Source organism: Artibeus jamaicensis, unplaced genomic scaffold (assembly GCF_021234435.1).
Source record: "Artibeus jamaicensis isolate MK-2021 breed Jamaican fruit bat unplaced genomic scaffold, CSHL_Jam_final contig_793, whole genome shotgun sequence".
Lineage (NCBI taxonomy): Eukaryota > Metazoa > Chordata > Mammalia > Chiroptera > Phyllostomidae > Artibeus > Artibeus jamaicensis.
In genome coordinates this window covers 137400-164175 of record NW_026521975.1, presented here as the reverse complement: position 1 = coordinate 164175, position 26776 = coordinate 137400, and the positions used below count along the sequence as shown (strand labels likewise).

The window sequence follows — 26776 nt, the reverse complement described above, 5'->3', positions numbered from 1 at the left end:
TGCATTCAGTGGTTGATTCTTGTATGTGTCTTGACCAGGGATGGAACCCACAACCATGGTGTACTGGGATAATGCTCTAACCAACTGAGCTATCTGGCCAGGGCTGTATTAGTGGTAGTTATTTTTTTTAAGATTTTATTTATTTATTTTTAGAAGGAGGGGAAGGGAAGGAGAAAGAGTTAGAGAAACATCAATGTGTGGTTACCTCTCATGTGGCCCCCACTGGGGGCCTGGCCTGCAACCTAGGCATGTGCCCTGATTGGGAATCGAACCAGCGACCCTTTGGTTCGCAGCCTATGGTCAATCCACTGAGCTACACCAGCCAGGGCAGTAGTAGTTATTTTTTTATTGTGTAGTATATTCTATTATGTGACTCTACCACTGTTTATCCATTTACCAGTTGGATATTTGGGTTATTTCATTTTTTTTTGCTGATCATAACAAGCCCCTCAGTTTTTTTTCTTGCAGATAACACAAAAGCCCCTTTAAACATTTGCATATAGGTTTTTGTGTGAACACAAGTTTTTACTTCACTTGGCTAAATAGGAATGGGATTTCTGTTTTAAAGTCATCGTATACGTAACTTTATGGAAAACTGTTGGACTGTTTTGCAATGACTGTGAATTCATTTCTTAACATTCACTGAAGACTTACCACGTACCAGGAGCAGTACTGTACAGAATCGAATAGTTTGGGAGACACTGGTATGGCTCTCTTAAAATATTTGCCGTCAGGCCTCTTACAGAAAACATTTGTGGACTCTGGTCACAAGGTAGTACCATAGGAGTTCTGGGACTGGTTGTGTTACTTTCATAGGCACAGTTATTTAATAGAATTGGAGTGTCCTCCTAGGAAATATAATAAAAACCTTGCTCTTGAAACAGGCAAAACATATTTCTACTTGTTTCAATTGTTGGGAAATACGCTGTTACTAATGCCGTGTATAAAATGTGCAGATTTTAATTTTCCAGTCGTCTCTGAAAATTGAATTGGATATTTACACAGAATATCGTATTTTTAACACACAGCTGCACACATCGCACACTTTTCCCTGTATGTACAACCAAGAATTCCTGCTATTCTAGGAAGTTGGGGAACTATTTGTCTGAGCTGAACGGAGTCCCATAGAGGGAACACTGGTAATGTGCGCAGAAGCGCGCTAGCTCAGGTGCGCTGGCGCCAAGGCTGCGCAGGCGCACCAGCGTTAGCGTAGGGGCGGGGCTTGCCGTCTGTGTCCCTTCCAACTGCGGCTGGAGGCAGCGCCATTTTGAACGTGCAGTGGCTGCGGGCTGCTGGAGGGTAGGGTCGTGCTGCTGGCTTGGCCATCTCGCGGTTTTGTTTGGCTTTCTCCTTTCAAGTACCATCTCCATACAGAGGCACGGAGTCACAGACATATCTTTAGGGTTGGCTGTGGGCCTGAGGTGAAGCCCTCCGATGATGTTGAGGGGAAACCTGAAGCAAGTCCGAATTGAGAAAAACCCAGCCCGCCTGCGCGCTCTTGAATCGGCGGCCGGGGAGAGTGAGCCGGCGGCCGCCATGGCACTCGTGCTGGCAGGGGAGACCGCGCCACCCACTCCTGCTGCCGCCGAGGAGCGCCCGGATGAGGAGGTGGGCTTCACCATCGACATCAAGAGCTTCCTCAAGCCGGGCGAGAAGACGTACACGCAGCGCTGCCGCCTCTTCGTGGGCAACCTGCCTACCGATATCACGGAGGAGGACTTCAAGCGGCTCTTCGAGCGTTATGGCGAGCCTAGCGAGGTCTTCATCAACCGCGACCGTGGCTTCGGCTTCATCCGCCTGGTGAGTGTGGGGTGGAAGCGGGTTGTTGTCCTCTCCCAGCCAGCAGGTCGCCGGAGGTTTCCAGCAGCCTGCCTTGCTGGCGGTTAGCCCTGACCTGCTGGTTGTGGTCACCGATGCCGGCAACCTGCGGAGTGGCAGCGCCGAGTCCAGGTAAAACGGATTTGAAAGGAGAATGAATGGGAAAGGAATCGGGAACGGGAACTGCGGCCTTACCGGAAGTTTCATGGGGCACAAAGGCCTACCTGGCTGTCTTGCTTCTCACAAAATTACCCAAATCGTCACTTTGGCTTCCACCAGACCTTCAGATATTTAATGGTAATCCCCGTTCCTCACCGTGCCTCACCTCAGTGCAATCTGCATTTACCGTACATTCCGCAGTGTTGAGACTCTGCTGAATTTATTACCTAGTATGATGTGTCCCCACCAACATTTGGGAAGTTTCCACATTTTGGATTTACATACTATTTTAATACTTACACACTTTACTAGCACATTATATATCTTTTCTCATTTTTAATTTAAATCGTAGTTACTCAATGGGATACAGAGTATGTGCTTTCTCTCTATATTTTTTAAAGAGTCTGAACGGTGAGGGTTTACACTTAAGGACACAGTATCATCTATCTACTTGGTGTTCCTAAGTGCTTTCTGGTGAATTCCATCAGTGTCAGTTTTATAGCACTGTTGTAATTCGTATTTAGATGCTGGATTCCCCCCCCCCCCAAGTATCTTTCTTTGGAGGGAGGCTTTTTTACACAAGTAAATAGGTGTGTTGTCTTGTTTGACCCTCAGATTTTACCGTCATGGTAGTTTGTGGAAGCTTTCCTATTGGAACTTTAGCATTTATTTTATTATATGTTTTTTAAGATCTTATTTATATTTAGAGAGAGGGGAAGGGAGGGAGAAAGAAAGGGAGAGAAACATCAATGTGTGGTTGCCTCACACGACCCCAATGGGGATCTGGCCAGCAACCCAGGCCTGTGCCCTGATTGGGAATTGGATCAGCAACCCTTTGGTTTACAGATCGGTACTCAGTCCACTGAGCCACACCAGCTAGAGAGGAACTTTAGCTTTTAATACTGCGTTCTCTCAGTGCATGGTGAAGAGAAAATTTTATTATATAGAGAAAATTGATTGCGATTAAATGACACTACTTTTTAGGAAGGACATTTGAACATCTAAACGGCCTTAAGAGAAGGGGAAATCTTAATAGGGTAGTAATGAGACATGGACATTTCTCATTTCTCACATGGAAATGAGACTGGTGCATTTTCAACATAAATTTATTAATACTTAATTGTGTTTTTTAAAAATAACATTTAATTTTTACTGTTGTTCCAGGACAGTTTTCTGTCTTATCCCCCACTCCTCCAGTGCTCCCCCCTTCCTTCCCCTCACTTAATTATGTTTTGGACGTCAGAGAAGCTGCCTGTCACTTGGTAAAAATTGTTTTTAATATGTGTGTGTTCAGAAGTTGTCTTAAAAGTATGTGTTCAGAAGTTTTCTTAAAATGAAGTTAGGTTTCTACACAAAATATAATTGACAACTGCTTTTTAAAAGATTTTATTTATCTTTAGAGGGGAAGGGAAGGAGAGGAGAGAAATATCAATGTATGGTTGCCTCTTGTGAGTCCCCTGCTACCCAGGCATGTGCCCTGACTGGGAATCGAACCGCGATCATGTGGTTCACAGGCCCGCACTCAATCCACTGAGCTATACCAGCCAGGGCATCATTGACTACTTTTATTAAACTTTTCCCAAAAGATGGTATTTAACATTTTTGAAATCTTTAGTCTCTGGCATCATCTTAGTCTATGCTGAAGTCTTATAGGGCTGGAAGACTTATAGGGCTGCATTTCCCTCTTTTGGAAGTCCTTACACTTGAAAATAAGCCAGTAGACACTTTATTGACATGGGAAAATCTTTTTCTTTCTTCTCTTTAATAATCCTTTATTAAAGCTGTGCAACAGAACTGTCTGCAATGATAGGAATGCTGTGTATCTGCCTGTGTAATATAGTAGCTGCCAGACATGTGATTGTTGACTAATGAAAATAAGGCTATTGTGACTGAGGGTTTGAATTTTAGATTTTATTTAATATTTTATTTATCTTTCTTTTTCCAATTATTTATTTATTTTCTACATTTAAAAAAAATTATTGTTTTCTTATTTTTGAAGAGAGAGGAGGGAGGGAGGGCGAAGGGAGGGAGAGAAAGCTCCGTGAGAGAGAAAACATGGATCAATTGCTTTTTGTATGCTTCCTCGATTTAGACTGAACCCACAACCAGGCAGGTGCTCTGACCTGGAGTCTAGTGCCCTTTCCCTTCGTGGAGTTACGCCCAACCACCTGAGCCACACCAGTCAGGGCTAAATTTTATATATACTTAAATAGACACATGTGGCCAGTGGCTACTACATTGGATAGGAGAGTTCATTGCTTTCCTTTCTTAAAAAAAAAAAATCCATGGGATTATGAAATAGGGAGGTGAGAAGGGCTGCTGTTATCTTGTGTCTTTTGCATATGTTCCTCCAAACCTATGACTCTAAATTTTTGTGTAAGAATGTTAAAATTTTTTCAGCTGGAAATTGCAGTTTGGTGTACAAAATTTGGCTGTTGGGGTTAATTTTACTGTTTAACCTGAGCTCTGTGGTGCATAGGTAAATTTAAAAGGTTTATATATATTTGAGCCATTATGTATTTTTTTCTGTTTAGGAAAAATCATAGAGTATATTCCTGATTCGAATTTAAGTAATGGCTGTAGTGTGTGTATAGGGGTGGCGTAGTAGCTCTGAAATAGTCATAGTTTTATCTGATTTATATTTCTGGAAGTACTTTTTATGCCCTGGCTGGTGTGACTCTGGATTGAGTGCTGGCCTGTGAACCAACGGGTAGCTGGTTCAATTCCTAGTCAGGGCACATGCCTGGGTTGCAGGCCAGGTTTCCAGTAGGGAATGTGGGAGAGACAACCACACATTGATGTTTCTCTCCCTTTCTTTCTCCCTTCCCCTCTTTCTAAAAATAAATAAAAGAAATCTTTACAAAAAAGGAAATTCTCTTTACTCAATTTTAAGTGCAAATAAGTTTTCTTGGAAAGGTAGTTATAGTTTGGGAGTTAATTGATGAGGTCAGACACATTTTTGAGGTGCTATAGGGTCAGCTTATTACACGTATGTAATGGTAGGGAAAAGAATTAAAAAGTGTATTTATTGATTTATGATAGGGAGGGAGGGAAAGAAGGAAAGAAACACCAGTTTGTTCCATTTATTTATGCATTCACTGGTTGCTACTTGTTTCTTCCGGGACCAGGGTTTGCAACCTTGGTGTATTGTGATGATGGTCTAACCAACTGAACTACCTGGCCAGGGCACGGAAAAGAATTTAAGTGGCATTTCCTTCTGGTGACATCCTAATCCATAGTGTGAGGCTCTGGTACATTAGGGATGAAACAGACTATTTGTATTTTGGACACATTTTTGTGGAATTTTAGACTCAATAGCTTCTTTTTATGTTTTGACTGGTTACTGTCAATTTAGATTGGATAAATTAACTCAAAAGTTGTAGTGCATTTTAAAGGTAGTTTAATGTAGTTAAAGATAGTATTTTTCCTCGACTTGGTTTCTGCTTTTATTACCCCATCTCCTATTTTTATCTTTAGTAATCTAGATTTCTGAAGCCGTGATTCACAGAACTGTTGGCCCTGCCCAATTGCTTCACATCTCTTCCTAGTGTAAGCAGAAGGCCACTTAATTTATTTCTCCTACTGTTCATGCTAGCAATGCTTACCTTATACTTTCTCAAAAATTGTCTCACCTCAACAATCAGTTAACTGGAAATTTGTTAGAAATGCAAATTCCAGGGTTCCTTTGTAGATCTACTAAGTCAAAATTTTGGGCTTGGGGTCCAGCAATTTCTAGTGTTGTTCTGATGGTAAAGTTTGAGAACCATTTTTCTAATTAAAGAATTAGAAATCAACTGGATTTACTTTTACTTATTTGTAAGGGACTTAATCACCTCCCCTTGTGCTTTACATTTAAAAAAAATATTTTATTTATTTATTTTCAGCAAGAAGGAAAGCAGGGGGAAAGAGAGGGAGAGAAACCTTGGTTGGTTTGCATGCCCCCAAGGAAACATTGGTGGGTTGCCCCTTGCACGCCCCCAGCCTTATACCTGCAAACCAGTGACCTTTGAGTCTGCAGGCTGGCGCCCAATCCATTGAGCCACACCAGCCAGGGCTTAGTTTTGGTTGTGAAATAATGTATGCTTCTAACAGAATGTTCAGATATTCATTAGAGAAGACAATGCAAAAGGTAGTTAGTGGGAGTGTTCAGCATATGATTTCAAGTCATCTTTTATTTCAGGGAAATTCTCTTAATTACAGCTTACACTAGTGAAAGAAAGATCTTTCCTTTCTGAATACACTTACTAAACATGATTACTGTTAACCTTTGTATATTTTTTCCTAAAAATAAAGCCATACTATATACATTATATTGTGATTTTGAGTTTTTCATGTATTATATCTTTGACATGTTTTTGTTTCACTAGATTTTTTTTTAATATATTTTATTTCTTTTAGATGGGTCAAGGGTTGAAGGGACGGAGAAAAAGGGAGTGAAACATCAATGTGTGGTTGCCTCTCATGTGCTCCCTACTGGAGACCTGACCTGGCCAGCAACCCAGGCCTGTGCCCTGACTGGGAATGGAACTATTGACCCTTTGGTTCAAGCCACACCAGTCAGGGCATCATTAGATTCTTTTTAATGACATTATTTCTGCAAGTTATTTCATCAACTTTCTATTGATCAGTTTAGAGGCTGTTTCCATTTTGCATCAGTAGATTTCCTTATAGTTATTAGTACTCTTGCAGTGGGGAATTTTAACCACTAATAAACAGTGAGAGAAAAGATCATGTGCTTTGGAAAAAGCCTTCAGAAAGGGTCTTGTGGTAATACTTAGACCCTAGTTCAGGGGTGTCCAACCTTTTGGTGTCTCTGGGCCACACAGGAAGAATTGTTATCTTGGGCCACACATTAAACACACCAACACTAATGAAAACTCATGAGCAAAGAAAAGGTCTGTGCATAATTTTTTGGGTGTCCATCACCACAGGTAAGCAAAAGAGTCCTCACATAGTAACCCTAATTACACAGTAGCCCCTTTGATGATCTTTTAAAATAATTGCACACCTGACTGATGTGGCCCAGTGGGTTAGGGACTCATCCTGTGAACCTAAAATTGTTGAGCAGGTCCCAAGTTTGTGATCACTAATATGGAAAATGTACATTTCTAGGTAATAAAAGTAAGTAGTGTCTTCAGTAAATGGATTGGACACCCCCTGGCCTGGTTTAAGCAGTCTCTATCTTGGGTAGTCACTTAGTTTCTTGTATTTATTTTATTTTTTTTTCTATTGCTTTCAGTTAAGAACCTGTAGTTTTACTTTTTATTTAGAGTGGTGGCAGGGATACCAGCTGGAAGGTGGAATCTATGGTATATTGGTGGTGATTGTGACTTGTGTATAGATTCAAGTCAGCATTTGCAGTGTGCAAAACAACTTCGTAAGACTGGTGGCAAGGATAATGAAAAAGAATATATGTGTGTGTTGTGATGAGTAGCTGGCATATAGTGTAACTACTTGGTTACATATATTTTTAATTGATTACATGTGCTTCAATACACATTTAGAGCAGTGGTTCCCAAATGGGGTAGTTATGCTTCCTTCCCATGGGACATTTAGCAGTGTCAAGAGACATATTTGGTAGTCAAAAATGGGTTTGGTTCTACCGACATAAACATCCTATGATGCACAGAACAGTGCCCATACAACAAGAATTATCTTGCCCGTGATATCATTGGTGCTCAGGCTAAAAAACTGTGATGTTAGAACCATTTAAAATCATGAGCAATATAAAAACTTTATTAAAAAAGATTTTATTTGTTTTTAGACAGAAGAGAAGGGAGGGAGAAAGCGAGGGAGAGAAACATCAATGTGTGGTTGACTTTTGTGCACCCCCCACTGGGGACCTTGCCTGAAACCCAGGCATGTGACCCTGACTGGGAATTGAAGTGGTAGCCCTTTGGTTCGCAGGTTGGTGCTCAGTCCACTGAGCCACACTAGCCTGGGCTAAACTTTTAAATAAAAGGATTATGACACTGAAAATTCCTGACAGTGTAAACACATTCCTTGGGCTAAAAATTGAACTCATTTCTAACAGTAAAAAATTACTTGATTTAACAGACATTGAGGTTTCTTGCTTTCCCTGGGGGGAAAAATGGCACTGTGAATGTATTTGAATCTGACAATGTGATTTGTGCTAGAAACACTCTACAGTTTTATCACATCCTCACTAAGCTCTCTATCCTCTTGTCCCCAAACATTTTGTTGCAGATTATATGGTTATATATGCAAACATATATAATCATATATGTATATATGCATAACCTACCCCCTTGTTTCTACAGTTAAATGTTGCTGTATATGTTTTTTATTTTTTCACATATCTGTTCGTCTCTCCCATCATTCATCAGTTTATGACTCTTAAAAACTCTGGCATGTTTTAAACCTAAAGTCTAATAGTATTTTTTGAGGTATTTGAAATCTACATACAATAAAAATTTCAACTTTTAACGTGTGATTTGGTGATTTTAGACAATTACATCAGTCTGTTGATCTCAAACTCTTACCAAGCTACAGAACACTATTATCATTCCATGAAATTTGCTCATGTCCCTTCCCATTCCCAATAATGCCTGATGGCATTTTAATTCAAGACTCCATTCCTAAAATCTATGTCTCAGTTGTTGGATTATTACATACTAGGTATATAGTACCTATTTCTTGTTGGATACTCATTAAATATTTGCTAGGACTACTGCTATTAAGAGTAGAAACCAGTGGCCATTTTGAATATCTGCAAAAAGGTTAGATTCATTTTTCTTTGTAATATTTTGTAGATAGATTTTTGTATAAGTGCAGTATTTTAAAGCCTTATGAACATTTTAGGGATTGGATAAAGAGCTTCTGTGATTTTAAAGCTTTTTTCATAAGATATTTTTCATAAGATAATACATATTTGTATTCTTAAAAATGCACGTAAAACCTCTATTAAGTCTGGACAGTTCTTACAACACAAAGAAAAACATCTGTGTTACTATATTTAGCAGTTTGTTGTTTATTGTTTTAGATATCTATATTCTATACCAGCTTTGAATTCTTCAAGAAGGAACATCTCTTATGTTAGGCTTTCATCAATGAAGGAATTTTCTAGTTTATATAAGTGCATGTGCATTTGTTCCTGTATGAAATGGAGAGAACTCTTACAGCTCCTGAGTATGTGTGTGTGTGCACTTCTCAAATGTAATGGTGAGAAATATGTAGCCGTGAAAGTATTTTTGGAAAAGTGATGAACAATACCTGCTAGTAGTTTTCACAGTTAGCATGAAAGAGAAGTGGAAATAAAAAGGTAAAGATGATTTTCTGACACTGGAGAGGTGATATATTTTATTAAGATATAAATAGCCCTGGCCAGGTAGGGCAGTTGGTTAGAGCCTTGTCCCAGTACAACCAGGTTGCAAATTTGATCCCTTGTCAGGCACATAGAAGAATGAACCAACAAATGTGTCAATAAGTGGAACATCTATTCCTTGTTTTTCTTTCTCTTTCTCCCCATTCTTCCCATTCCTCTCTTTCTTCCTTTCTCTCTGAAGTCAATTTTTAAAAAAGATAAATAAATATTAAAAACTTGGAGTGGATAGAGAATTTTGTTTTCAACAATAGTGTCTAGTAACTGGTACTTGGTCTTGAAAAATAATTAGGTATTTTAATTTTTGATTTAAATTTTTTTTACTTTTTAAAAATTTTTATTTATTTATCTTTAGAAGGGAAGGGAAGGAGAGAAGGAGAGAAATATCAATGTATGGTTGCTTCTGGTACATCCCCTGCTGGGAACTGGTCCCTGCTGGGAACTGGTCCCTGCTGGGAACTGGCCTGCAACCCAGGCATGTGGGGAATCGAACCTCGATCTTTTGGTTCGCAGGCCCATGCTCAATCCACTGAGCTGCACCAGCCGGGGCTTGATTTAATTTTTATTGTATTTTTTCCATTACTATTTAGTCCTCTTATACCGCTTTCTCCCTATGTATTTCTTTTGGTATATGTAGGGTATTTTTGAAAAAGATTTTGTTTGAATATTTAATTGTTTGTAATTTATGAGCTGATAATCTTTTAAGTGATGACTTTTTAAAAATCCTTACCTGAGAATGTTTTTTATTTTTATTTTTTTAAACACTTCTTTTTAAATTATTTTAAATTTTTAAATATATTTTATTGATTATGCCATTACAGTTGTCCCATTTCCCCCCTTCATGAGAGAATTTTTTTAAAGATTTTATTTATTTTTAGCCAGGGGAAGGGAGGGAGGAATAGAGGGAGAGAAACATCAAGGTGTGATTGCCACTTGCACGCCCTCAGCTGGGGACCTTGCCTGCAACTCAAGCATGTGCCCTGATTGGGAATCTAACCAGTGACCCTTTGGTCTGCAGGCTGGCGCACAATCCACTGAGCCACACCAGCCAGAGGTTTTTTTTTAAACTAATTTTCAGAGGAGACAAACATCAATTGGTTACCTCCTGTAGGAATCCTGACAGGGCACAGAACCTGCAGCCTAGTTTTTTGCTTGGGTTTGGGATTGAACCTGCAATCGGGTGCATCAGCCAGCTCTCCAACCAACTGAGCCGTTTGGCCAGGACAAAAGTGATGGCTTTTAATAGGACATTGATGTTGGGACTTTGTACTCAGAATGTTTAAAATCATATCAAATAATTAATAAAATGCATGTTATACTAAAATTGAAAGACACAAAAACAAATTAATCCTATCAGTCATTTTCTAGTTACCCAGCTCACTAGCTAGTCTCCCTAGAAATAAACTATTGTTTACAATTTTTCTATTTCTATCATCTTTAAAAAGTAATTTTTTCCTCCTAAAAAAGGAATCCAGAACGCTGGCTGAAATTGCAAAAGCAGAGCTTGATGGCACCATTTTGAAGAGCAGACCTCTCCGAATTCGTTTTGCTACACATGGAGCAGCTCTAACTGTCAAGAACCTTTCTCCAGTTGTTTCCAATGAGCTTCTAGAGCAAGCATTTTCCCAATTTGGTCCAGTAGAGAAAGCTGTTGTGGTTGTGGATGATCGTGGTAGAGCTACAGGAAAAGGTTTTGTAGAATTTGCGGCGAAACCTCCTGCACGAAAGGCTCTGGAAAGATGTGGTGATGGAGCGTTCTTGCTAACAACGTAAGTTGTAAACATTTTGTCATTTTCCTAGGCAGTCACATACTGGTTTCTCTCTGTTCTGAACTTGTCTTTCCTTGTAGTTCATACTGTCGTAGCATATGGTAAGTAGATGTTGAGTAAATACTCAGTGAATATAAATAAGGAACTTTTGTCTACCTCTGGGAATCAGGGTCATATTTTCTTCCAACAGGGGTTTGTTGATTCATACTTGTATCTCAGGAATGTTTCATGTTAGGATTTTAATTTAATTTTCTGAACTTCTATTATATGCAAAGCAAAGTTGTATACAGAAATACAGGAGATACTGTGGGTTAAATTCCAGACCATTACAATAAAGCAAATGTGGTGATAAAGCAAGTCACATGAAATATATTGGTTTTTTAGTGCATGTAAAAATTACGTTTATACTATATTGTAGTCTTAAGTGTACAGTAGTATTATGTCTAGAAAATGTACATACTCATTAAAAGATACTTTCTTGCTTAAAAAGCAAAAACTGTTGGAGAAATGGTGCTGATGTATTACCCAATATAGGGTTGCTACCAACTTTCAATTTGTAAAAAACATAGTATCTGTGAAGTACAATAAAACAAGGTATGTCTTTATTTAAATAATGAATAAATGATATTTTAATTAACTTTATTAATGTATAATTTACATGTATATTTTCAAATATTTTATTTATTTTTAGAGAGAGGGGAAAGGAGGGAGAAAGAGAGGGACAATCAGTGTGTGGTTGCCTCTCAGGTGGCCCACAGTGGAGACCTGGCCTGCAACCTAGGCCTGTGGCCTGTCTCGGAATGGAACTGGCAACCCTTTGGTTCACAGCCTGCACTCAGTCTACTGGAGCTATGCCAGCCGGGGTGATAATTTACATATATTAAAATGTACCTGATTTTATTTTATTTTACTTTTTAAAGATTTTATTTATTTATCTTTAGAGGGCAAGGGAAGGAGACAGGGAGAGAAATATCAATATATGATTGCCTCCTGCGCTACCCTGCTGGGACCTGGCCCGCGCAGCCCAGGCATGTGCCCCGACTGGGAATCGAACTGCCATTCTTTGGTTCACAGGCCCGCACTCAATCCACTAAGCTACACCAGCCAGGGCTAATTTTTATTTTTAGAGAGAAGGGAAGGGAGGGAGAGAAACACCAATGTGCTTAGAGACACATCGATTGGTTGCCTCCTGCACATTTGCGACCAGGAACCTGGCCTACAACTCAGGCATGTGCCATGACTGGGAATTGAACCAGCAGCCTTTCGGTTTATAGTCTGGTATTCAATCCACTGAGCTACACCAGCCAGGGCATGTATTTTCTAACATTTTATATAAATGAAATCATATAGTATATACTCTTTTGTGTCTGATTTATTTTGCTTATCATGTCATTAGATTCATATTTTCCTTTTAAAAATTTTTTTTTAATTTTGATTGTCGAGAGAGGGGAAGGGAAGGAGAAAGAAAGGGAGAAACATTGATGTTGCCACTGAAGACATGTATGCCCTGACTGGATATTGAGCTGGTGACCTTTTGGTTCATGAGCTAATACCCAACCAACTGAGCATCACTACCCAGACTCAGTTTTGTTCCTTTTTATGACTGAGTTGTATTCCATTGTAGGTCATAACCACGGTGACCTTTGGGTAGACATCTGAGGTCATTCCAGCTATTGACTGTTGTGTAGAAGTCTTCCTGTGAACATTATGCTTTCATGGGTCTTGAATAATATTTAGGAGTAAATGGCTGTATATTCAAGTTTATAAGAAACTGCCAAGCTCTTCCAAAATAGTTATACCATTTAACACTCCCACCAGCACTGAATGAGAAAGTTCTAGTTGCTCCATCCTTACCAACACTTGAGAGTCTTCATCTTTTTTTTTTTTGTGACAGAGAAAAGGAGTCTTTATCTTTTACGTATTCTGAGTATAGGTGTGTCTGTTGTGGTTTAAATTTTATATTCCTACCCTGGCTGGGTGGCTCTGTTGGTTGGAACATTGTCCTGTGTACCAAAAGGTTCCAGGTTTGATCCCTGGTCAGAGCACATACTTAGATTGCAGGTTTGATTCCTAGTGGGGTTATGTACAGAGGCAACCGATCAGTGTTTCTTTCTCACATCCATGTCTGTTTATCTTTCTCCCTCTCCCTCTCTTCTTTTGTTTTTCCCTACCCTCTCCCCTGAAATCCATAAACATCCTTGGGTGAGGGTTAAAATAAAAAGATACATTAAACAAATTTTATATTCCTAGCAACTAATAATGAACATTTTTTCATATGCTTTTTAGCTATTTTTGTATTTTTTGTAAAGTGTGTTGACAGTTTTTGTCTATTTTTTCATTGGGTGGTTTGTCTTACCACGTTAACCAATAATGAGTACAGGTGTATATTAGGACTATTTCTCCTAGTCTGTGGCTTTTTAATTTTCTTTATTAGTGTACTATAAAGAACAAGTTTTTACGTTTTATGAAGTCTAATAATTTATTTTTTTGTTTTATGATTTGTGCTTTTTGTATCCTTGTATGAAATCATTGCCATTCCTAAGGTAGTAAATCACTTCTCATGTTTAGTTGAGAAAGTTAAAAAAAATTTGTTTTTATTGATTCTAGAGAGAGGATAAGGGAGGGAGAAAGAGAGGGACAGAAACATTGATATGAAAGAAACATTGATAAGTTGCCTGCTGCACGTGTCCCAACTGGGGATTGATTCCATGCATGTGCCCTGACCCAGAATTGAATCTGTGACCTTTGTAGTATGATGCCCAACCAACTGAGCCACACTGGCCAGGGTTCTTAAGAAGTTTTATAGCTTTTTAATTTGTACCTGTTATCCCATGTTGAGTGTGATATAAGGTGATAATTCAGTTTTTTTCCATATAGGTATCTAGTTGTTTTAATACCATTAATTGAAAAAAAGCCGCCTCCTTTGTTACTTTTTATCTTTATTAAACATCTGGGAAAAACATCTGCACTGTTTCCTTGATCAGTATATTTTTATACCTGTATTGTATTTTCTTTAGCCTGAGCTTTGAAATTGGGTGGTATCATCCCACTTTATTCTGTTTTCAAATTGTTCTGGTTATTTTTCATTTTTTAAAAGGTTTCATTTATTTCTTTGTAGAGAGGGGAGGGAGGGGGAGAGAGAAACATCAATGTGTGTGAAACACGGATTGGTTGCCTTTCACACTCCCTCTCCCACCCTCCAGCCTGGGATGGCCCACAACACAGGCATGTGTCTTGACTGGCACTCAATTCACTGAGCTACATTATCAGCCAGGGCAATTTTTTATTTTTTAAAAAATATTTTATTTATTTTAGGAAGAGGGGAAGGGAGGAAGAAGGAGAGGGAGAGAAATATCCATGTGTGGATACCTCTTGTGTTCCCCCAACTGGGGACCTAACCTGCAACCCAGGTACTTGCCCTGACTGGGAATTGAACCTGCGACCCTTTGGTTTGCAGGCCCATGCTCAATGCACTGAGCCACACCAGCCATGGCAAACCTTACTGATTTTAAAATTAGTCTTCCTGGCTGATATGGCTCAGTGGATTGACCTTCGGCCTGAGAACTAAAAGGTTGCCGGTTTGATCCCCATCAGGGCATGTGTCTGGGTTGCAGACCAGGTTCCCAGGTGGGGGCATGCAAGAGGCAACAGAATGTTTCTCACATTGATGTTTCTTTCCCTCTCTTTCTCCCTTCCTTCCCCTTTCTCTAAAAAAATAAATCATTAAAAAAAATAAAATCAGTTTGTCAGTTAAAAAAAACATTCTACTGGGCTTTTGATTTGGAATTGCATTGATTCTGCAGCTCATTTGGGGAAAACTGACACCTTCACAATATTGACTTTTATCAATCCATGAACATAGTATATCCATTTACTTAAAAATATTATGTAATTAAAAGTCATTAAACCTGTTGTCATGTTAACTTAACATGCCTTTCCTTTCAGTTTGCCCATGAAGAAGTTTTTGATGTTCATCCTTAGTCTTCTACTGGATTTGGAGTGAAAACTTTGTTTTGATTTTTACATTGATTCCTTTCTTCTCTGAAACAGCGCCCACCTCTGGCACTTACTTTGTTATTAGTTGGGATCATTCAACTGTTTAGGGCTTGGGGAATTTAGATATAAAGACAGTTTTTTTTTTAAAAATTGCTTCTTGGCCTACCTGCTTAGTTGGTGATTTGTAGGACATTTTTCAATTTGTTGCAGATAGTTAAGCATTGTCTAAGCAGTGCCATGTCTCCTGTTTTACATCACTGCCAACTTGTTTTCTTTGAGTCTTTGGTCTTGTTTCCTTTGCTTAAAGAATTTTCTCCAAATCATGACAGGCCTTGCTCTCATATTTTGCTAAGGTGTTATTTCCTCAGAGAAGCTGACTGTTTTATATTGAACCAAGCATTCCGTCTGCGATCAGTCTTGCTTTACTTTCCAATTTATTTTTCTTAGAGCACTTACTGTTTTAATTTGTATGTCTTTCTCTGCAGTAGAATGTAAGTTCCATTAGGCCAGGGCCTCAGTGTAGTTCAACACTATAATCCCAGCACCTGAATTCTTTTATATTTTTAAGATTGTATTTATTTAAAAGAGGAGGGGAAGGGAGGGAGAAAGAGAGGGAGAGAAACATCAGTTGCTTGCCTCTCCTAGGCCCCCAACTGAGGACCTGGCCTGTCACCCAGGCATGTGCCCTAAGAGGAATCAAACCAGTGACCTTAACTCTTTACAGGACGATGCCCACCCAACTGAGCCATATAAGTCATGGCCCAGCACCTATATTCTAGTAATTCCTGTCCACATAGTAAATTTATAATAATTATTAAATGAATGAATGAGGGAAAGATTGAAAACAATAGGCAAGGTGTGTGAGTAAATTTTTTATTTCTAATTCTACTTTGGTTGATTGGTGTTTTTTAAAGTTATAGCTAGGTATTAGTTAATATTTAACTGTTTCTTACAGGTAGCTTTTAGAGTAATTTAAAAATACATTTATCAATTTGAGAGAGAGAGAGACACTCATTTGTTATTCCATTCATTCTTGCATTTATTGATTGATTCCTATATGTGCTCTGACTGGGGATTGAACTTGCAACCCTGGCATGTCAGGACAATCCTCCAACTAATTCAGCTACCTTTTGGCCAGCTACCTATAGTCAAAAACAATTTTAATGGAATAGGAAAGTTGTTGAATATGTATTTTTAAGATTTTATTTATTTATTTATTTATTTATTTAGAGAGAGGGATGGTAGGGAGAAAGAGAGGGAGAGAAATGTTACTTGGTTCCCTCTTGCATGCATCTCAGCTAGGGACTGTGTCTGCAACCAAGGCATGTGCCCTAACCGGGAATTGAACTGGTGATCTTCTGTTTTGCAGGAGAAAGCCCAACCAACTGAGCCAGATGGCCAGGTTGGTGTTGAATATTTTATTGTCTTCACATATTTCATAATCATGATCTCAGGTTTCCACAACCCTGGTTATTATTTGTTTCATGTGTCAGGAACAAATTGTGTCCGTGTGTCTGTGAAAATTAGCCCAGAGATGTTAAGTAATTTGCTTAAGATTGCATAGCTAGTAAATAGTGACATTTAGTTGGAAGCTAAATCCTTTTTATGTTGTGGTACAGGTGTAGTGGTTTATTCTTTCTGTAGAGTCTGTGCTCAGGGACTTCGTTAAACTTTCTCATGGAGCTCAAGATGCTCTTTTCCTTGCTGTTTGATTAGAGGGTTTCAGCTGAAATGTCACTTCATGGAAAGGAGTTCCTGAATGCCTTATCTAAAGTGGGCTCCCTCTGTTATTCTTTCTGATGTTTCTTAAAATAATCATTTTGTTTACTTTTTTTTGTCTCAGAAGACTTCAGGGATTATCTTGTTTACTCTTGTATTCCTGACCCCAAATAAAGTGTTTATACTTAATTAAGTAATCAAATATTTATTGATGGACTGACTGAACATCAAGAGATCTGTGATAATTCAAGTGATTTATAGGTTTGGTATCATAGGGATTTAGTTTCTAAATGTAGATCTTGTGTAATCAAAATTTGTCTTTAAAACTCCTTTAAATTGTCATAAAATACTGTATATTACACATAGATTATATAGTTGTGCAGTATATATAATTATTAACATTGTAAAAGTACTTGTAAATTATATATTAATACAGTTTTGAAATTACAAGTGGTGGAAAATGGGAGGGTTAAAAACTTTTATCTCAGTTGATAATGGTGCACCTACATTGTTAAGCATTAGAATTACAACTAGACCATTATCAGAGGTGCTCATGCCCTAGATCTGCGCAGGCGTGGTAGGCGCTCAGTAGTTCAGTTCTTCTTGCTCTAGCTTTTTTTGTTTTTAAAGATATTGCAGGTTTAAGTCAAATGAAAATACAAGGTAGGGCAAAAGTAGGTTATAGTTGTTCATATGGAAAATATGATAAGAAAGAAATAACAAGAATAAACTTGTATATCAAGTACTTACCTGAGGGCCTGTTTTTTTTTTTTAAATTTTTAAAAGATTTTATTTATTTATCTTTAGAGGGGAAGGGAAGGAGAGGGAGAGAAATATCAGTGTATGGTTGCCTTTCATGCGTCCCCCGCTGGGAACTAACTGGCCTGCAACCCAGGCATGTGCCCTGGCTGGGAATTGAACCAGGGACGCTTTGCTTCGCAGTCCAATGCTCAAGTCACTGAGCCACATCAGCCAGAGCTCTTTTTTTAAAAAATCTATTGGTAAAGATATAAAAATACCTAGTAAATGTGAGGACACAGGGAAAAGAGCCTAGGTCTTAGGAGAGACCAGTGTTGCTGACTTGATTTTGGACTTCCAGGCTCCAGAGTTGTGAGAAAGTAAATTTCTGTTAATGTTAAAAAAAAAAAAGTTAAATAAAATATCCAGTGAATGAAGTGAAGCCACATGAGTGTTTTTATAACTCCTGTAAGAGAAATTGGTCGTTTTGTTTTTGGAAGGGATTTGGATATTAGGTATAAAAACCTTAAGATTATTTGACTCTCTGATATAATAGAGGTATTCTTTTAAAAAGATTTTTAATTTATTTATCTTTAGAGGAGAAGGGAAGGAAAGAGGGAGAGAAGCATCAGTGTATGGTTGCCTCTCATGCATCCCCTGCTGGGAACTGGCCTGCAATCCAGGCATGTGCCCTGACTGGGAATTGAGCTACGATCCTCTGGTTCGCAGGCCCGCGCTCAGTCCACTGAGCAACACCAGCCAGGGAGATATAATAGAGGTATTCTTGAAGTAAATATTTTAACTGAAAGGATCAGTGTATTATATCTGGTTATCACTATTTCTAATAATAAAATATTGGAAAATTTTGAATTTCTTGATAGAGAATTGGTCAAGTTGATAATGCAGTGGATTAGTAGCTAGTTAATTTTTGTAAGAATATTTTATGATACCAGAAAGTGTAACACTCAGGAAAATAAGTTTTTTAAAGATAGGATATGCCAGGAGTACTAGTTGCCAGAGGCCCAGGGGAAAGGGAATGGGAAGTTGGTGGCTAATGATTTTGGCTTTTTTTTTTTTTAGAATGATGAAAATGTTTTGGCCTTGGCCAGGTATTTCAGTTGGTTATAGCATTGTCCAGATATGAAGATTGCAGACTTGATCCCCTATCAGGGCACATACAAGAATCAACCTGAATGCATAAAAACATGAAACAACAGGTTGATATTTCTCTCCCTCCGCCTCTCTCTAGGATCAATTAAATATTTTGGGATTACACTGTGGTTGTATATACTAAAAACCACTGAAATGTATACTTTAAAGGGGCAAATTTTATGGTATGTGAATTTTATCAATAAAAATACAAACAAAACTAAAATTATGCAAGCTATAAGTCTTCTAAAACTTTTTAAAAGACACTAATTTACCAAATAAAAAAAAAGAAAGGATATGAAACTAGTATGCTTTGATCCAAATTCGTGTTAATAAGCTGATTGAAAATAAAAATATGAGTATGTCAGGTTGTGTTGATTTGCATACGTTCAGGTGTATTGGGGGTAAAACAGGGAGGGGTGGTTCTAAGACCACCTCAAGGTTTGGTAGTTCAGTAGGACTCAGGCCTCAGCATATATAGTTTCCCAACTAATATTTGTTACAGTGAAAGAATATAGAGCACATTCAGCACAGGAAAAATGCGTGTGGGATGAAGTCTGGAGGAAATCAGGTGTAAGCTTCCTGGAGTCTAGTCACATAGGACAGGCTTGCCTCCTTCTGCAGCTAGTTGAGAGAACAAAAATAAAACGTTAAAACTACCACAAGGGGATTTGGGATGGAGGGTGAATTGTCAGTTTTGGAGTTTCCTTAGGGACATGGTAAACAAAGGGTTTTTAAATCAGATCTTTTATCTTCCACTTTTTTAATTAAAATTTTTTTCAATTATAGTTTATTTTTTTTTCTATTCTTGACTTCCACCTCCCCTCAACTTGCTCCTTGAATGTGTTATATGTTCTGACTCCCCCTCTTTCTCTTTTGCCTAACTGATATCTTCTAGGTCTCATTTTAGGTTTTAGAAAGACTTTTTTGAACAAGACTGGTTAGACACAGAAATAGGCTAAGAAGTGGGTGGAGATAGGGGTTTGAGGTCCTGGGACACAAGGACATGATACCACATGCATGAAACATGAGTTAGGTACTCACACATCCTTTGTATTTTGTAAAGGTTAACTACAGTGGTTACAAAGGCTCATAATTGGTTTACTTTTCTGTCATCTTGAATAGATTGCTCTAGAAACAAGGATTCATCTTAGTCTGACTTGACTGTTCATCAGTGGCACAGCATATGCTAATTGACCAATTTTATGAGTATGTATGATGACCTTTGAGAACTTTTTATTGAGGGACATTTTCCAAATATGTATCTTGGAATTAAAAAAATTGCTAGGAGAATGTTAATTCCAGACTCTGTATTCTTACTAATGTTTTCTACCTACCCAGGACCCCGCGGCCAGTCATTGTGGAGCCAATGGAGCAATTTGATGATGAAGATGGCTTGCCAGAGAAACTAATGCAGAAAACTCAACAATATCATAAGTAAGATTTTTATTAATAAAGATACATATATTTTATTCTCACCCGAGGATATTTTTTTCATTGCTTTTTTAGAGGAGAAGGGAGAAATGTCAGTGTGAAAGAGTGGCATCAGTTGGTTCCATCCTGTACTCACGTGGAACAGCCACTGAAACTATAACCTAGGCATGTGCCCTGACCAGGAATCCAACCCAAAACCTTTCAGTTACAGGATGATGTTCCAGCCAACTGAGCCACACTGGCCAGGATGATAAAGATATTTTAGATATGTGCCATCAAGGATATTTATTATATCACATTTGTTTTCCAGTACTGTTGGATTATAAAGTGTTCTGTTTATTCATGTAATATGGTTCTTAGAGTAGCCTGGTCTACATGGAATGCTAGTTTTCTTTGTATATGGCTAAAACATCAGCTGAATACTTAGAAAGGTCTCTACTTTTATAACTAGCAGGGGTGGATAAGTAGGAGAACACTGGCAGTAATATTTATGCTAGAATAACAAAAAGCTAGATATCATGAAAATGTTTATTATGTTCAGGTAGAGATTAAAAAGGAGACTTTTGGGAGGTTGAGTAGGGGAGGTCCTATAGAAATAACTTGGCACAGTTTTATCTCCTAGAGATAAAAAGGAAAAGTAGTCTATTTTCACACTGTTGTATATTATTTTACCAATTGCTTTTCACTCAGTGTGATGCAACTTTTAATGTTAAGCTGCCTGTATGTATAAATTTTAACCACTTATTTATTATAATAAATTGTAACATGAATTGAACAAACTTTGTCCCACTCACCCACTCATCTCTTCCTCCTAACCCCCAAATAGAAGTTAAATTTATGAATGCAAGGCATGTATACTTTTATTGGTGGGGTGGGGATTGTATTCTTATCAGTACTTTCTAATTGAAGCTATGATAGGCAAATATAATTGAAGAATTTCTCTGAATTTTAGGTATTTCCATATGATTTTATTTTTAAAGAACCTTAGATTATTTGTTTGCTCATCATTTATTTAAGAAATATTAAATGTATACAGTGTGCTAGGCACTCTGGTGGGTACTTGAGGTACAGCTGTTAACAGACATGTCTTTATTGAATTTACAGTATAGCAAGGGAAACAAGTATTGATCAAATAACTACAATTATAATAAGTTAGGCCTTTATATTTGGTCCTAGCCAGTTTACTTGGTACATAAAATTTAATAAGTTCTCTGTTTTTACTACTATGCCTAAAAATTACCACTTACAGGGAAAAAAATTATTCTAGGCAGGGCACATTGGATTCATATATTGCATATTGCCTTGTCTAACATTATTTGTTAAATGAATACCAGAAAGGCCTTATTGAAGGTAATAATTAGGGGAGTACAAGTTGTAGCATCCAGTTGCCTAGTTTTGAGTCCTGGTTCCATTGTGTATTTGCGCACATCCTCGGACAGTTTCTTAAACCCAGACTTGTTAAAATTGGCATCATAGTATTGCCTTGAGGCAATTTATGCAGACTATTGAACATTGTAAGGGCTCAGTAAGTGGTATTTATTTTTAATTGTTGTTTTACCATTTAAGCATACATTTCTGTTTGTTTTTTAATATAAACTTAGGGAACGAGAACAGCCACCACGTTTTGCTCAGCCTGGTACGTTTGAATTTGAGTATGCATCTCGATGGAAGGCTCTTGATGAAATGGAGAAGCAGCAGCGTGAGCAGGTTGACAGAAACATCAGAGAAGCCAAAGAGAAGCTGGAGGCAGAAATGGAAGCCGCCAGGCACGAGCACCAGTTAATGCTGATGAGGCAAGGTAAGGTGGGTTCATGTAGATAGGTTAAGATTTCTTTTTCCTGGGGTTCATTTATAGTTCTACAGACATGTATTAAATTCAAGTTGCAAGTTAGGAGTTTAGAGACAGTTGGAACTCAACACATTAGGAAAAAATCTCTCTCTTTTTTGAGAGGATGTTCTTTAAAAAAAAACACACTAAATTCCCCTATATAAGTAGTGTTGTTGGAGGTAATTAAGGTTAAATTTTGCCAGTAGCTAATACATGATTCTGATGGCAAAAAAAAGAGGAAAGCACAATAGGTAATTCTTGGTATGTAGATAATGGCTTAAAGTCACACGTCAAGATGTTTTTTGGCAGAAAGAAGACAAATGCTGTGCATTTAAGATTACTATCATATGCCAAAAGATTACAAATGGATATTCTTTGGCAGAGATAAAGAAAAGATTCATGTATGCTGGTGGATATGTGGATTCAAAAACACTAGATTCTAACATTTTAAACACTTGAGACTGAGCTAATATTTTCTGAGAGCTAATAACAGATAATAGTTTACTATCATTATTACTAGTCAAATACCTAACAACAAATAAGCTGTTTTTTTTTTAAACTTTCTTTTTAAAAGAGATTTTATTTATTTATTTTTAGAGAGAGGGAATGGAGGAGGAAAGGGTGAAAAACATTGATGTTTATGGGAAACAGCAACCAGTTGCCTCTCGCATGCTCCCAACCAGGGACCTGCAACCTAGCTGTGTGCCCTGACTGAGAATCAGACTGGTAACCTTTCAGTTAGAAGGACAGTGCCCAATCCACTGAGCCACACGAGTCAGAGCATGATAAACTGTTTACATATATACCAAAAGCTCACTTCTTGTCTACTTTTTCCCCTTCCTAGGTTTCTTTTTATGCCTGTCCTTATTATTTCTCCCCCTCTCTATTTTTGTTCTTTAATTCTCCAAATCATCTTTTCTGGTTCTTCCTATCACTCATCTTTTGTGCTGTCTGTAATAGTTTGTATTTCTTAAAATAAGTAAGTTTATTTGTGTTATTTTGCTCTTAATTTTTTTGTTTTTGTTTTTTAATCCTCACCCTAGGACATGCTTATAGAGTTTAGAGGGAAGGGAAGGGAGAGAGGAAGACAAACATTGATGTGAGAGAGAAACATCGATTGGTTGCCTTTTGCCTGTGGTCCAGCTGGGGAACAAACCCGCAGTCCAGGCATGTGCCCTGCCTGGGAGTCAGACCTGCGACCTTTTGATTTATAGGAGAGTGCTCCAACAAACTGAACCATGCTGGCCAGGGCTGTTTTTTTTTAAGTTAGCATTTCAGTAAATGTATATCTATTGTTAGTTGGCTGCCCCCAGAGATCAAGGCCCCATAGATGCCTGCCTGGATTTCTGCAGCAGTTTTTAAATACTGGAGCCCATATTTCTTTGAAAGGTGGAAATTTGATCACCACTCAATCTCTGAATCTGTTTGGTAGATTCTCATTTCCTTTAGAATAAAAATCTGGAGGTTTCCCCTTTCCCTGTTCAGTAAATGTTTATTGAACAGTTATGGTCACATCACTGAATAACTATGCTGATGCCATGAAGTTAAAACAGAATCTTGCTCAACAAATAGTAGAAACTAGTCGGATATTTCTTTTAATTTGGACTCTAAACTTAGCAGTTCAATAAGTTTTCTAGTAAAACTTAACTTACTCATACCATGTATTATGTTTAAAGATAAACAAAGTCCTTTGCAGAAAATTTGAAAATTGTTACCTAAGGTAAAATCAGGAATTATTGGCTGGTTAGAGCTGAAAGAGAGAGCTTCAAGTTCATGTAGTCTGGTTGTTTTGTGGTTTTAAAATTTTGTTACATTCTTTCCCAGGATAAACTGGGAAATTAAAAAAAAAACAACTTTAGTTTCTTAGGCCCCATGATTGCCCTAGCAGTTTGGTTTGATAAGGATTGTTCTCTGCTAGGCCCTTTGCCTCTTTATTTTCCCACTACCTACAGTTATGACATGGCTAGGAAATAACAAGTTGAAAGCATTGAAAATATTTTGTTGCTGCTACTGACAGTGGTATGTCATTACTTCAACATGTACTTAATGTTAGTTGTAGGAGATGCTGTTTGAGGTACTTGGGGTTTATTGACGACAAAGAACAGTATTTCTTTTTTTGCCTCAAAGAGCTTGTGAGGTCTTAGAAAAGTTTGCCTCACCCCTAAGAGTATTTTGACTTCTGAAGGATAGTAATTTTGCAGTTATTTCCCATGAACTTTTATTTTATTGTTTTATTTGGTGTTTGTTTATAACCCCTGATGATAATATTTTGGTTTATAATATTAGAAAAGCACATTGCTTAATGCACCCCACTCTGTGCTTCTGGGTTTTCTTCTAATGAAGTACATCTTGTATTTCAGCAAAGGTTGCAGGTGATAAATTCTTTTCATTGTTATTGTAAAAAAAAATTACAGTTTTTTCTTTTTTGATCTTAAAATTATGTATTTCAGCCCTGGCTGGTGTAGCTCAGTGGATTGAGTGCAGGCCTGCAAACCAACCAACCACAGTTCGATTCCCAGTCAAGGGCACATGCCTGGATTGCAGACCAGTTCCCAGCAGGGGATGCATGAGAGGCAACCATACATTGATATTTCTCTCCCTTTCCCTTTCCCTTCCCCTCTAAAGATAAATAAATACAATCTTTAAAAAAATTATGTATTCATCTAACAATTCTAAGGATGTACTCAGATGAGTGAAGGACTTTAGGTAATTTTAGTTTCGTGGGTTTTCAGAAACACAGGGCTCTCCACCTGACCTATTACAGGAGAAAACTCATCTAACAGTACAAAAAAAATTCTTCCTTCTGCACCTTCTGTTTTCTGTGGGAGTCACTTTTTCTTCTGTATTTGAATTTGTTTTCCTTTTTTTTTTTTTTTTTAGAGACGGGGGTGGTCAGTAAAGTAAGGGGGAGAGAAACATAGATTTGTTGTTTCACTTATTTATGCATTCATTGGTTGATTCTTGTATGTGCCCTTACTGAGGATGGAATCCTCTACCTTGGAGTATCTGGACTACTCTGTGACCAAGTGAGCTAGCTACCTGACCAGGGCCTCTTTTATATCTTTTTTTGTGTGTTTCTTTAATCCTCACCAGTGGGTATGTTTATTGACTTTAGAGAGAGAAGAATGTGGAGGGTTGGGGAGAGAAAGACGAGAGGAAGGATTGGAGGGAGAACATTGATGTGAGAGAAAAACATCGATTGGTTGCCTCCAGCATGTGCCCTCACCAGTGTTTGAACCTGCAACCTATGCATGTTCCCTGACCAGGAATCAAACCTGTAGCCTTTTGGTGTATTGGCTGATGCTCTAGTCAACTGGGCCACCCAGCCATGGCCTCTTGTATATATTTTTTAAAGATTTTATTTACTTATTTTTAGAGACAGGGAAACGGAGGGAGAAAAACAGGGAGAGAAACATCTGTATGAGAGAGAAACATTGATCTGTTGCCTCTCTTAGCGCCCCTTCCAGGCGCCCCTTCCAGGTACCAAACCAGCAACATAGGCATGTGCCCTGACAAAAATAAAACTGGTAACCTTCTGCTTTGTGGGACAGTGCCCAACCAACTCAGCCAGACCAGTCAGGGCTTTTGTATCTTTTAATGGAAAAAAATTTTTGCACATCTTGGTAGATGTGTGTATTTATAACAACAAAAAAACCCCTTTTGATCTTTTTCTGCATCTTGCTTATTTTAGTTTCTACATAGGTCCAGCACAAATAATGCCCCTTTATTTTATTACCAAATCATAAGTATATAATTCTGTAACATAACAATATCACACTCAAGCACACCATGTGACATTTTAGGTGAAGTGTTCAAATCAAAACTATAAATTATTACACACATATTTATAACCCTACCAACCACACTTCAAGCAGGCATTACTTCTGCTAGACCCTGTATAAATCTGACTCAATTTTTAGGTAGCTGCACTATATTCTGTGAAATAGCTGTAATTAATTTGACTCATCCTCCCCTGATTGATATCTAATTCTGTTTCCAGTTTGTTAGAGAAAGTAATGCTGCAATGAATATTTATGTATATGTCTTAGCAAATTTTTGTAAATGTTGATTCTTGTTGGACACACCAGCACTTTTAATAATTGCTTCATTTATACTCTGTTTAGTTTTTTCTAGATCCAAATCCCATTTACTCATTACAAGTTATGTTTTCTTTCTGTGTCTGTGTTTGGTCATTAGTAGGCAGTTCCTGAATTTTCCTGTTATTTTTGTGTTCCCTTTGTTGAGTAATTATAAAACTCTGAGTGGATAATATTAACTCTGACATTAATTTTGCTGTTATCCACTCTCGCATCACTGAATTTTTTAAATAATATTATTCTTTATGAGTGCCTTTGTACTGATAAATCAAGTAATAGAAATATATTTATTTTCTCTAAATGATACCTTTTGATTCTTGGTTACCAAAGAAAAACGAACAAGGAAATAGGCATATTCACCTTTCTTTTGATCCCTTCAGCATTTATTAATTCTGCTTCCAGTTTGTCTGGATTTATGACACTGAGTTAATTTTTTAAAGTATGAAGCTAGTTTTACTTATTTTTTGGTGAGAACATTTAAGTTCTAATCTCTGTAACTTTCAGTTATATAGTACAGTGTTATCAACTATAGTTGTCACTATGTTATACATTGGTTCTGCATACTTCATTCATCTTTAACTGGTGCCTTTTCACCAATCTCTCCCTGTTTCCCTCTCAGCCCCTGGCATCCATATTTCTACTTTACTATTTCTGTGGGTTTGACTTTTTTTTTGATTCCAGGTGTAAGTTACACCATGCAGTATTTGTTTTTCTCTGGCTTACTTCA

The 26776-nt window shown here is 37.8% G+C and overlaps 1 protein-coding gene across 4 annotated transcripts in view; it reads left to right on the top strand.

Moving 5' to 3' along the window:
• The first annotated feature begins 1261 nt into the window (after positions 1 to 1261).
• PSPC1 (paraspeckle component 1) overlaps positions 1262 to 26776 on the top strand; it is a 113576-nt gene continuing 88061 nt past the window's right edge. For all 4 annotated transcript variants that reach the window (XR_008392917.1, XR_008392918.1, XM_053672897.1 and 1 more), the window contains exons 1-4: positions 1262 to 1800; positions 10787 to 11088; positions 20032 to 20127; positions 21726 to 21922. Coding sequence is in view for 2 of the 4 variants with exons in the window: in XM_053672897.1 (XP_053528872.1) it covers positions 1435 to 1800; positions 10787 to 11088; positions 20032 to 20127; positions 21726 to 21922 (961 nt within the window). In the remaining 2 variants the exon portion in view is untranslated. The remainder of the gene's footprint in view (positions 1801 to 10786; positions 11089 to 20031; positions 20128 to 21725; positions 21923 to 26776) is intronic.